Raw genomic sequence first — 13944 nt, 5'->3', positions numbered from 1 at the left:
TGTTTGGACTTACAACTTTGTATCCAATTTTTTTTTTAAACAAAAGGATATTTATTCAATTAATTCACCCGACTGTTTCATTTTGATTTTGTAAATAAAACAAACTGCAGAACATACAAAATTTGCATCCTCAGCTCAGTGATTTTGAGAATCGTTAATCTCGAAAACTCTGTAGAGGTGTGAACTGTAAATCGCCCATCCAAACGAAGTTCTGTTCTTCTAGATAACAAGAATACTAAAGAGTAAAATTCATGTTTAAATTTACTTCCATACGTGCCTTGAACTGGATAATCTATTGCAAATGTATATTGTAATTGTGAGAACTACAGCAATAGTTATTTCACTTTAATTTCGTTTTATGCATATTTTAAAACCGTTTTGGATTATCTTAATGTAAAAAAAAATTCAGAACTGCCCAAATTTTGATTTTTTAAATGAAGCCACCGACCATCTACCAAACTCTTTAAAATAGTAGTTAGTATTGCTAGTCACAATCAAATTATCATATTGAAACCAGCTAAGTACCTATTGGTATAGAATATGCGATATGAAATATATTTAGAATTGCGTGCACAATCCAAATGGGGATTAAAAAAGCGGAATTGATTAAAGAAGCGAAATGAAATTCGACTTATATATCGTCGGTACAATGCCAAAATCACAAAAGTGCAAATTTAGCATATTGAGAAAATGGGTTTTTTAATGTTCCCATTAAAAAACGAAAGCTTTAAACTTTCGGCAAATAAACATCGAATGTAGAAAGGGGTATTATTCCCAGTACACTTTCGTGACTTGGGCATTGATAACTTTCAAGGTTAATACGTCTCCTAATGCACTCAGGCGAAAAAGTCCAAATTTGCACATTCGTGGTTTTGGCATTGTACCGACGATATCGCACCCACATTTGTTGAAATTCCCAATGCAAGACTTTTAAAGGCAACAGCTTAAAGGTCATCATAAATGAACATTAAAACCTATTCTTTCAAGTTGATTTGCTGTTAATTAATCGATATTTATTAATGAAAGGTTCAGTCAACCTACAAATATTTTTGATAAATATCAACTTTAATCGTATTTTATAATGGGTAACCGCTATAATTAAATACTACTTATTACTGAATTTGCACTGGATGATAAGGAAGTTAAATAAAACTATGTCATAAATAACGATAGGCCATCACTTTTATTGCTTGACTAATCTCTTTAATTTGTTCACAGAAGATGTAATTCGGTACTTAGGAGTTGATAAAGAATTAGTACGTTAAAAGAGTATAATTTTCATTGTTTGACATTGTCTAATTTATGTTTGTCAAGCATCAAAATAACTATTTTTTGGTCAAACTAGGTTATTAAACTTAAATAATTACAGCCTATTTTAAGTCAAATAAGAATTTTCAAAATTATGAAAGAAACAGTTACCACTGAAGAACAGGCCTTTGAAAACTTTGGTTTACAAGGCAAAATTTACCCAATATACATATTACTATTAAATCATTATTTACAACATTATTTTACAAGCAGTTAATTTTAGTAGTAACATTTTATAAGGCATCTGTCATACTTTAAAGCTAATATAATTTTGCAGCAATAAAAATATACATCCATTTTTTGCTCAACAAATCTCTTAACCAACCTTAAGTTCAGTTTTTGCTCAATGGACTTTTTGTACTTATTAATGTTTATTTGTTGATGGAGCCTCTTTCAGGTATTAAATTTAATCTTGAGTCAAATATAGTATTATCATCTTCATCATCTGATAATGGTAGAGGTTCCATTTCCATATCACTTTTGGTTGTTCGGACTCCATATTTACGATGTACAAAAGTTTTGGCCTTATTTACTCCTTTCCTTCTGTAATTTTAAATAGGAGTACCTTTTAAGTAACCGAAGACATTCATTTGGTTACTTATGTTGTTGAGGAATATATTATGCAAGAGTATGATGAAGAAAAATATATAGTTCAGAGTGAAACATTTTTGTTGTTTGATTTAGTTCACATGGATATAAGCACAATTACACTTACCTACAAGTTTTAAGTCCTACATATAATAAGAAAACAAAACTGACTAATACAAAGACTACAACTGCACGACCTAAAGCCCCTGAACCAAGTTCCCCAGCCTTTTCTTCTACTTCACTGATAGTTTGATCTTTGTCAATAGTTTCTTCAGGCTGTGTTGTCTTATTTGCCACAACTACTGGTTGTGTCTTATTATTTGTACTGTTGAAAGCACTTTTCTTTTCTGGTAGCTTTGTACTGTGTTTATATGCGAGAGCTAAATTAACAACTGCTGGAGAATTGTTTTCTATCTGAGGAGGATTTTTTAGGGGTATGTTTAATTTGGTCTGGACAGGATTCTTTTGTCCTGGAATTCCTTGAGGATCGAGCTGAGTTGTTGTATAAGGGATCAGTAACAATTTGAATAAAACGAAAATTAAAGAAATATACTCCATTTCTCTTTATATATGACTAGAGCATTGAAGATGTTATTTCTCTTCTTATTGAGATCAAATAAGACTTTCTGGCTTACATATTGCTTACAATGTGACCACTGACTACAAGAGTCACAATGTTATATTCACTGAAATCATCGATAACTATATAATTTCTATTTTCTGAAAACGTGTTGAATGCGTATCCGTGCAGAAATGTATACGTGGTTGTAGACTACAAAACCGAAATAAAAACATTTAACATTAAACAACAGAAACAGATAACAACCAGAACATAACCTAAATATGTAAAAAAGCAAAACAACATGGAAAACAAACATCGTCGTCGACATTCGTGTTGGGCGCATTCAGGAAACTGACAGCGCATTAAATCAGTAGTTACATTTCGCTATAGCGCTGACTTGAAGCGAGAAATCATATTGCATTTCCAGTTTGAGAAGACCAAATTAATCGCTGCTTGTCAAATTAATAGATAAGAAGCAGTCGATGAATTCAAGCTTCAAGTGCTGCATCCGTATATCGCCGGAAAGTTCCTACAATGTGCTCAATTTGGTTACGTTCATGTCTAGCGTTTTAAAGGCGCAGAAGGGTAGCTTGGAAAGCTAGTGATTACTAAATTAAATCTAGCCGAAAGCAATGGACTTTTTTATAGCTTTAATCTGTGTCCGCTACGCCATTAAACAATTTTACAATATTTATTCCGTCATACATATTTTATTTCCTTGTGGATTCTTTTGACTCACCATACATTTACCTTGCACTTAACGCGTTAAAAAAATCTGAGACCTGTAATACCCTGTATTTCAATAATAACGCATCTTTGAAATATAGCTGACGCCAACACGATAATGGCAGCATAAGTTTAAATAAATGAATAGCCACTCAAACACACAAAAAATGCCGCTCCATACTTGAAAAAACAAATTCAAATGAGTATATTGCTAGTATTGCTGAGTGGATTTTTAATATTTCTTTTTAATAAATTATACAGCCTTAAAACGTGTAATATTGCTTTAATTTAATCAGTTCTTTATCTCGACTAATTACAAAGTTAGCAGTACTAAGACATCGTATTTATAACACCCTGTATACTAGTTTAGAGTAATTACCATGTTTGACTTTAAAAAACTCACCTTGTACATGACTATCAGCTCTGAAAAAGAAAAGCCTTATTTTGATGAATGACATTTGACTTTGTTGATTATTCTAATTCTGCTAATTTTGAAAGTAAGAAATGTTTCTTTCGTTGCGAGGGTATTATTAGTATTTCAAATTAAAATTCTGTTATTTACCGTATAATTTGAAGACTGTAACATTTAATTTCCGCGCCTGACTAAATTTCAAACTTGAGGCCCGGTATGTCGCGCATGCCGCCGGGAGAAGGCGAATGGAAACGGAAAAGTGTACGCGAAACCAGAGGAATACCGTCAAAGTGGTACTTAATTGATTATATCAATTCGTGTAAATTAAATACCCGTATCAATAAATCAAGAAGTAACACATCTCCGAAATTACAAGCACTAAAATCGAAAGGTAACTTTTATGCCCAGTTGTACATTTATTGTTCAAACGTCGGTTCAGCTAAACTCAAGTGGTACGTTAACCACGCCGTAAGGAAAGCGTTGCGTCTAAGGCGCCATTTTGAAATTTAAAGATGTCAGCTTTATGCCAAAAAGTGTTGTAAAGATCATTAAAAAAGCCGCAAGAAGCATCGAGATATTAGATGCATATTTGGGATCAATTAATCTGTTGGTTAGATGTTTGATGGTAAATAGTGTATTTAATCAACCTCTTACGTTAACGATTCATTGTCTACTGCTAAGTTTTTTTAATGATTACCCGTTTTTATGCCGTATAACACACCTCCAAATCGGTATGTCAATTTATAATCGGCTAATCCGGACTTTAGATGTGCGCTGTATAATATACATAGAGGTACTTAAGGCATCGAAATAACAAGAACGAGAAAGACGGCCGTTTTCTTTCGATTTGTTTAACTTCGGATCAAAATGTGTTACGATTTAAAAATTACGTGATTTATGATATTACCATGGTTTAAAAATCACTAGACGTCTTTTAAAATCGTGACGTGATTTGATCTGACATTAAAATCGGAAGCAAAATCATATCCTGTTTTTATTGCGTTTTCCATATTTCCAACTTCCTCAATAATCTATGTGACGTCAGGACTTTGTCCCAAGCGTAATGTGTGACGAAATGGTCGACTATTCCGATTATCTGGTCTCCTTTATGGCAGTTTGTAACGATATAACTGTCAATTTTTTAGGATATGTGAGAGTGGAGCGTGAATATTTTTTCCAATGGAATTGGCCAATGCCATTTTTGACCAATTAATGTCTCAAAAAATGTTATTCTCACTCTCACGTGTCTTTAGAGAATAAGGAGCGAGGGGAAATTATCTTCAATGCTTGTCAACGCGTTAGCAATCTGCCAAATGCCAGCCCATAAAACGTAAACAAATCAAATAAACACAAGATATAAACCAAATATTATTATCAGAAATTGGAATAAAGTAGTGCATTTTTCGCGTTTTAATGAACCAATTATGAGGAGGACACCAAATAAAGGGTATCCAGACGATGGAAATGCCAATAATTATCAAAGGTCTTATCACAAAACTTATTCTTATCATAAAAATTACCACGTATCTCAAGGGCGATTCCAGAGGGATTATTGGAGAAGGTTAGTAAATAATGGGAATTTCCAAAAGTGTGGCACAGGATTGTGCGTTATAACTTAATTGCCAATAAATCTATTCAAGATCTCATTCCTGGGGGATTCATAATGGTTATTCATCAAATGCACCAACAAGAGGTAGATTTCTTAGGAACAGTCATTCTAAAAGTGCAAGCTGGAATTCAATAGCACAGTCTCGGTCTGCCTCTCCTGTTGAGGGCAGTGAAGAGTTTATGACTCGTAAAATTGAACATACAAGTGCTTTAATTATGAGACATCTACTTACACCCAACGAACCCCTTCAAATTATTTGTCCTTCAACTAATGAGGAACAGAATCAACCAGCAGCAAACATCAATAAGAACTGTGTAAAAGCTGCCAGTAATGGGTTAAATAATATGAAAAATAATATTAACAAAACTAAACCAATGAATGTAACTACCAAGCAAATGTATGAAAAAATTGTGAATCATATTGTGAACTTAAATGAGGGTAGAATGAAAAACTTTGTTAATGCTAAAAGTAGTACTAATTGGGATGAGGCAATAAATCACATGCAAAAGCAGAAGAGGCTTGAAATTTCAAGAGTGTTGAGAGATATGAGCTCATCTCTGCAAGGTGGAGATGACTGTGGTAGCATCTGTAGTGATGGTTTGATTGTTCCAGACATTGGTATTAAAATTGAGGATCTTCCACTTGATGTAATTGAAGAGCTCAGGCAGACTCTAAACCTTGATTTAGAGAATTTAGATAAAGGTAAGTAACTATTAACAAGGAAGTTAGATCCAAAAGCAAATTAATTTTTGCTGTCCATCTGCATGAAAAGCCTCTCTTCCAATAAATAGGGTTGTTTTGATTTTATGTTTAGGTAAGAAATATCACTAACTATAAGAAATAGAGAAAAATTAGTGCCTGGTGGAGTGATGAAAATTTCTCAATTATCTTTTGTTTTTGAGCTAAAAACAGAAGTTTTATTTCTTGTTAGGTTAAATGTGATGTGCACTACAAAATGTGCTTGTGACATAAACAAATTCATTGATCTAAATATTTAATAGCTTACTATATAAACTAAAAATGTAAAAATAAATGAGTACGGTGACGGATCGCTTAGAGTCGAGCCGCGCGTGTTGTTAATGCTTTAATTTAATGGGAACGTCTAGGAGCAGAGCTACAAACTATTGTTGGAGGTTAAAAGCAAGTGATATCCCAATGTTTGTAACTAATATAATTAAAAACTTGTATGTAATAATTGCATTAGTAATGGGTATCTGTGTATCATTCAAATTCATTAAGAATTCATTTGAAATAAGTATATATAACTTGGAGTAAAAAACTTTGATTTGCGTCACTTAGTTACTAACCCACCCCTTGAGAGCAGTTGCACTTTTATTCTTAAACCCCATCCAAAGAATTAAAACCAATTTCAACCATACGCACACATTCATAGCTTACAAAAATGAGACTTACATGACACTCCCTGTCACTCTTTGTCACCTACACTAATAATGTACCTCATGAGTCTTTAAAATAAAAGAACACGTAATTTCCCCGACTATTACTTTATTTCGTATAACAAACATCTTGTTTGTTGCCGCGCTAACACTCGACTGAATCTAAAAAATGGTATTGCTTGAAAACATATAAAAAACTTTACACCTTTTTGTAAACATAGAGCTCATCTGTTTCAACACCGATAGGCGACGCGAAGTAAAATGTATACTTACATATGTATGCTTTTGAATTTTAATATTTCTACATATTGGGGATATGTAACGTTTATTTGGTACATTCCTATCTTAGACACACTGTATATTATATTATACAGTGTGTCCAAGATAAAGATCGTGTAAACAATAATAGATACAGACTTGGTTAAACTGAAGAAGAGTTTCTCATTCAAGGGAATAAATAAAAACAGCAAAACCGAAATTTTCGAATTTATTTTTCATTTTTTCCCAATTTATGGTAACAGATATATGAAAACTACAACCACTTTTCACCTAATGAAAAAGATTTTAGTCAATACCATTCGGAAAGAAAATGATGTGTTTTACTGGGCGAAAACGTTCATACATAATGTATGTACAGTTAGCAAAAAAATTATTTGCACACCCCAATAATTGCGATTATTATGGAACAAAGCGAGATCTATGGGACATTAAGTATTTTATTTTGAAAGTGAATTGAATTTACATTATATTTTAACAAAAAAATATATTTAAAAAAACCGGACCTCTAGTTTTAGCAATTAAAGGAATATTTTAATGCAAAGAAAGTATTTGCACACTTTCAAACATTTACAACGATGAATAATTAGAAAATAAATAATGAAATTAACAACTTATTAATACTTCGTATGCATCCTTTTTGCTTTGATAACCGCTTCTAATCGTCGAGGCATCGATTCAACCAGTTTTTTAGTAATATCTGGAGACATTTCATTCCAAGTTTCGATGAGCATTCTTTTAAAAGCTTCTTTATTGGACGTATGCCTTGACCTTAGTTTCTGATCCAACAAATGCCATAGATTTTCTATGGGGTTCAGATCTGGCGACTGAGGTGGAGTTGGAAGTCTTCTAGGTGCATTGTAAAGCAACCATTCTCGAGTAATATGCGCGGTGTGTTTAGGATCATTGTCCTGTTGAAAGTAAAACTCATTTTGCAATTCTAATTTTTGGGCACTAGTCGATAAATTGCCTCGCAACACATTCACATAACTACGTGCTGTCATTTTATCATCAATAACTTGTAAATTTCCAACTCCAGCCCATGCCATACATCCCCAAACCATAACATTCCCTCCACCGTGTTTAACAGTATTGAGGACGTTTTTTGTCTCTAAAGCCGTATTCTTTTTCCTCCAAACTGTCAAAATACTGGCTGGTTTAAAAAGTTCAAATTTACTTTCATCGGAAAATATAACTTTTTTTCAAAATTCTAAAGGCTTGTCCCTATAGGTTCTTGCAAACTCTAGCCGCTTCTTCTGGTTTATCTTGCTTGTAAAGGGCTTTTTCCTTGGCCGCCTCCCTCGAAGACCGGCTTCATGAAAGACATTTCTTATAGTCTGCGGCGTAACTATTTTTCCGAATATTGATGCGATGTCTTCGGCAAAATTTCGGGCACTTTGAAGGGGATCTTTTACAATGTTTCTAACAACATGGTTCCTCTCTCTCACAGTTAGTTTACGGGGACGGCCGCTTCGAGGTTTATTATCGGTTGATCCGGTTTCTTTCTGTTTTTTAATTATATATCTGACTGAGGAAAAGCCTAATCGCAACTGTGATGCTATTTCCCGATAACTATTTCCTTGATTTCGCAAATTGATTACTTCAATTCTAGTTTTGCTATTAATTTCACTTTTCTTAGGAAACATGTTGATTGCAGTAAATTTGATATGATGTAAAACTATGAGTAATAATGGAATAAATATGCCGCACAAGCAATAACTTTTTTATGCATTCTTCTCGTTTTTTTTATTACTTATTCCGACCGAGGAAGATGTGCAAATACTTTCTTTGCATCAAAATATTTCTTTAATGGCTAAAACTAGAGATTCGATTTTTTTCCCAATGATCTTTTTAATCAAAACTAATGTAAATTTAATTAATTTTCAAAATAAAATCCTTAAGGTGCGTTAGATTTTTTTCATTATGTAATAATATCAATTCTTGAAGTGTGCAAATACTTTTTTTGCTAACTGTATATCGCCGTGGCTGTAAATTTGTTATTTTCCGTCTTGTGAAACAAATAGCTATTATTGCCTGGACAGAAAAAAACAAACTTTTGGTTAAAGTGGCGAAGTCACAAAATTATCAACATTAATCTAGATATTTTTTCTTTAAACCTATTAAACATCTAAAATTGAGAAATTATATTAAACAGAAGCAGTGATCGAGCTGAAAGTATTGCCTGGATCTAATTTTCTGTGGTAACTGATGGGTACCTACGTTACTACCGACATCACAGAACAAAATTGAAAAATCATTAGTTTGCCATTCAATACTGTTTTTTGGCAGCTATGGACACGTTGACTGCTAATTTGAATAGCAATTTTTTTTCTTGTTTTCATATTTAATTTTTTTGTGAAAAGAAAAATTTAATGATGACGTTTTGTTTATAGAAATCGCCGACACCGCAAACTCACATGATTCTGGTAATAATGTTATCCGGATGCCAGCATTGGATGTGGAGTTAACGAGGCTTGATACTCTAACAATTAACTGTATAGAAAAAAATCTAGTTACTGTTCCTAACGATCTAGGTAGGTATTTAATAACATGTGGTGGCATAGTAGATATATCTTGCAGGAGATGTTTGAATCTTTTGTTGGATTTTTATGAAACGAAAGTTTACAGTAACAGAAAAGTCGTCGTCAACGTAGTGTCGTAAGTACAAGGTGTTTTAGAAAAACGCATTTTGGGAGAAAATGCGAAGAAAATTATTTAAAAAAGTGGAATCGCTTTTTTGAAAACTATTTACGGGACGATTCAAAATAACTAATAATATATAGGGTGTCCTGTTTAAAAAATTAAAATTATAGTTATCTGCAGCTAAACCACATGGTGTAGAAAGTACGAAGGACGCCACTGAATTCTACTCTACAAACCCTTTCAGAATCCTTTTTTTCTTTCTCGATATCGTGTTAGATAAATAGAATACAAAGAGAGTGCCAAAATACAGAAGTTTTGAAAACATCTTGTATTTACGACATTAAGTTGGTGATGCCTTTTCTGTGATTGTCAATACGACAGCTTTCTAATTTCAATAGTAATTGAGGTACCTGGCAAAGCCATCAATAAATTTGAGACATCCTGTACAATAGTCCCTAATGTACAGGGTGGTTCATAAATTTCATGACACTTTGATTTAGCCTATTTTACTTCGCTACAGCTATGCCGGTTGCTCGCTATTTGGGATTCGCCGACAGCCGCATGTGTATATGTGTATAAATAGTCGTTAGCTTATCATAGAATTTTTTTGGCAAGGGTAATGATTATTTTTCTATTTAATAAGGACGTTTTTCAATTTAAGTGCGCTTAAATTGATCTCTACAAGTGAGTCCTCAAAATGGATTCGTTTTTTACGGACCAAATAACAGTATTTTTAAAGTACACGGTTACAATTATCAGTTATATTTTATGCTATCGTTGATCAGATATCGCAATTAAAAGAGACATTTTATTAGTTCGGTTTCAGATTCGAGTTACAGAAGTTTCTGATCGGCATATATTTTAAAGTTTACGTTGTTTTTTTTTTGTAGACTAGAATACACCTTCGACGTGGCGCACAAAAGTTCGTGTTTTAGAGATATGGCCATCTTACCATATTTGCATAGTGTACTATTAACTAATATTAGGCAAGATTAGGAATTTATTAGAAGTTTTTTTTAACTGAATATTTGATCTACTTACTTAAATTACGTGTTTCAAATCCATTTCAGAAGACAAAGTACCAGGACCATATTGTCCGAATGTTGCATCACAAGAACCACTCAATTCTAATCCGAATCCTTACAATGTTAAAAAAGAAGCATATGAAATAGTTGAAATTAAACTCGAGGATATCCAAGATGACCCAGATAGGTCTTCTACGGTATCTCCGAATGTAGTTGACAGTATATCCGATATCAAATCTGAGACGCAATTAGGCGACGACCACCTGGATTGCAATGTTTTTAACTCTTTGCGAAATGAATCCATTGATATAAAAGAGGAAGATACTTTCGAATCAAATCCACTATCGAGTGCGGACTTGCAACATCGAACTTTTTCGGAAGAAACAGTAATATGTCCACTTAAAAATAATTCTTGCGCCCAGCAAAAAGAAGAATCTCAGATTTCTCGTCTAGTAGAAACAGAACCAGAGGAGTTAAATAATATTTCACTTACGCAATTAGAATCAATTATTCAAAGAACGATATCTCAAGATAAAAATACTGATTGCACAGATTTGGATGCGCTAATGGAAAAATCTGACTTAATAGATACATGCATTCAACATTTGACAAATTACAGAAAGGAATTTATGAATTCAGCTCGCCACAAAAATTATTCGAGTACTAATAGTGATACCGGAGTAACATCGATTGACGAAAACAGTTTTTTTCTTAGTCAGAAACGGTCTCAAACGGCGGAAGATAAACGGGTGTTGAAGAAGCGGAAAACTCTTGATGATGGATATCATACTGAATTTGCTGAGGATATTAAGTTCGAACTTGACATTGAAGAGAAGATTTTATCGTTTTCAGATATTACAGATAAAATTACGACGATAGAGGTAAGTCGCACTTATATAGGCTGTGCAAGAATATGCGATTGTAGTGAGGGACTGACAAAAAATACCACAAGTTCTTATTCTTTTTTTGTCCTACCTCTTATGGAGATTTCAGCCCCCAAACGGCACAATCCGATATAAAGTTTTAAACTAATGGATTAAAATTAATAATTCTTTATTTTGATTTTAATTAGGAATCTTTAAGCGGTAGCCTCGACGGAGCTTTTTAAATAAATTTGTCTACTCTAGGTCGCTGTTCGCCAGAGACGAACCAACTTTAACAGAATTATTCATTTTTTTACGCCCTGTAGGATGAAGACATAATTTCTGGGGTTGAAACCCTGCGGCAATCAATGAATATATTCTGTCTACTAATGAAATGTATTTCATTACCCTTAAAATTTCTTTATTATTTTTTATTCATCTTTTTTTTGCCATATGAGAAAAATATGTTAAAAATGTCGAAGGAGATTTTTTTGGTGCTAAAAATGAGGGTTCGAAAAAAGTGCCTTTCCGAGGATCCTCGACTCCAACTGAAGTATTCACGGTCAATATAGGGCCCATATAAGTTCATTGGTAAATTTTCCAGCCTATGAAAAAAAGACCGCCGGTTCATCAATTTGAAAAGTAACTATGAAGCGATAAACTAAGAGGAAATTAAGTCACAGTCTTTAACTCTTGATTAAGATGTGTAATATATATTATGTTAATAATTAAATCATTATAATAAGATTTTATGTTGTTTATTTTTATGGTATTTTCTAATTTTTAGGCTGTGGCTAATGAGTTGGTGTTAGGCACAGATACAGGATACGTCCACTTTGTAAGCCTGAGAGATGGTACCAAAATCGAAAGTATTGAAGCATCAGATTGCACTGTTACCAGTTTAAAATATGTTAAACGCGTTGGTGGTTTTAATCACATGTATATCGGAAGTCTAAATGGAGTCGTTCGAGTTTTTGACTTAAAACGCAGAAAACTTTTAGTAACTTCTTATATTCATGATCAAATTCGGTGTATGGATTCAGCATGGCATTATGTGTTTTTAGGATGCAAAAATGGATCTTTGGTGAGGCTTGGATGCAAGGTAAGCATTTGTCTTGAAATTTAAAAATAACTGGGCTCCTTTTATTCGCCTTATTTCCGCCTAGAACTGTTTTTTAAAATAAGTATTTCAATTGTAGTCATTAGAAATAGAGTTTGAAGAGCAAACGGGTAAAGAGATTTTGGTGATCAAAGCTTCCCAAGAAGGACCCAGACAAGTGCTATTAATTGGGCATCGAAACGCGCCAATCTTTGTGAGAGATGCATTTTCTGGGCTATTTTTAAGACAGTTTAGTGACGATGCCATAGCTCCAACAGTTTATTCTTTAACACTTCATAAAAGTCACATTTATTGTGGAACTTCCAAGGATAATGTTTTAGTTTTTTCATTCCATGTGAGTAACAAAAAAATTATGAATCAATGTAAATATATGTTAATTCATTCGATTTTTAGGACGGAAAATTGATAAAGAGAATCGTAGCAGACAAATTTAAAGGTGTGACATGCATGATAGTACGGAAGAACTTTTTATTCGTGGGATGTTATAATGGTTTTGTTTATGTATATAATTTGGATAATAATCAACTTGAGGCCACATTGACAGGTTCTGGGGGTAGTATTACTTGTATGCAAGTTTTGACAAAGCAGGTAAGGTTTCTGATAGGTACACTTATACAATGTGTACTTAAAGTATTGAATAAATTCATTATCTCGGCCTGGAATTAAAATAATAAAAAATGCTTGGTCACGTTGACTTTAGTGCACAACTTCACATATTTTGGTTCGATAATATTAGCTGTAACGTCATCATTGTTCCAGATATGACGTAAGTGTTAAATTTTTTAAATTCTAACCCCCGTTTTTGATAATTTTATGTGGAATAGCCACAATTTTTAAAATTTTATTACTTACTAAATTGTACCTACTCCCCTGTAAACGTAAAAGTTTTTAATGTAAACTATCTCTAGCAGAAAATTATTCTTCTATTTAATTCATTTTCATTTTAGGTGATTGTTGGAACATTAGCAGGCAAAATCAAGTCCATACCTTTCCCTAATAATCTTTGGACATAATATTTGCATTAATTTATTGTTTGCAAAATTGGGCAAGGTATATACAGATATCTAATATGATCTTATTATGTTATAGTGTGTCATTTATGTTATGAGCAAAACTATTTAAGTAAAAGTAGTTTTTTTTTGTAAAGATTATGCTTGAATAAAAAAATGTTAAACAAGGTCGTCATTCTTAACCTGACAATATAGAAGGTCGTTTCTGATTTTTGCAATTTTCGATAAAAAACGATAAATATTCGAATAAAGGTATTTTGTGATATAAATAATTTTTTGCTGTCAGAAAATAAGGTTTCATTTATTTTGCTTACCTATTTACTTTGAAATATAATAATATTTTATACAATATGTATGTAAGAAAGCTTTTAAAGTACGCTCGACATATTGTAAAACACGACGTAT

General features: G+C 32.8%; 1 protein-coding gene across 1 annotated transcript; it reads left to right on the top strand.

The window, feature by feature from the left end:
• Positions 1-4951: 4951 nt before the first annotated feature.
• LOC136416248 (uncharacterized) lies at positions 4952-13721 on the top strand. The gene is made up of 8 exons (XM_066401339.1): positions 4952-5157; positions 5237-5907; positions 9272-9412; positions 10592-11427; positions 12197-12511; positions 12609-12863; positions 12923-13117; positions 13477-13721. The coding sequence occupies exons 1-8, from the start codon at positions 5021-5023 to the stop codon at positions 13540-13542; spliced, it is 2616 nt and encodes an 871-aa protein (XP_066257436.1). The 5' UTR covers positions 4952-5020; the 3' UTR covers positions 13543-13721.
• The last annotated feature ends 223 nt before the right edge of the window (positions 13722-13944 follow it).

Source organism: Euwallacea similis, chromosome 22 (assembly GCF_039881205.1).
Source record: "Euwallacea similis isolate ESF13 chromosome 22, ESF131.1, whole genome shotgun sequence".
Taxonomy (NCBI): domain Eukaryota; kingdom Metazoa; phylum Arthropoda; class Insecta; order Coleoptera; family Curculionidae; genus Euwallacea; species Euwallacea similis.
Note: the sequence above shows the minus strand (reverse complement) of the source record. Positions and strands in the feature narration are given on the sequence as shown.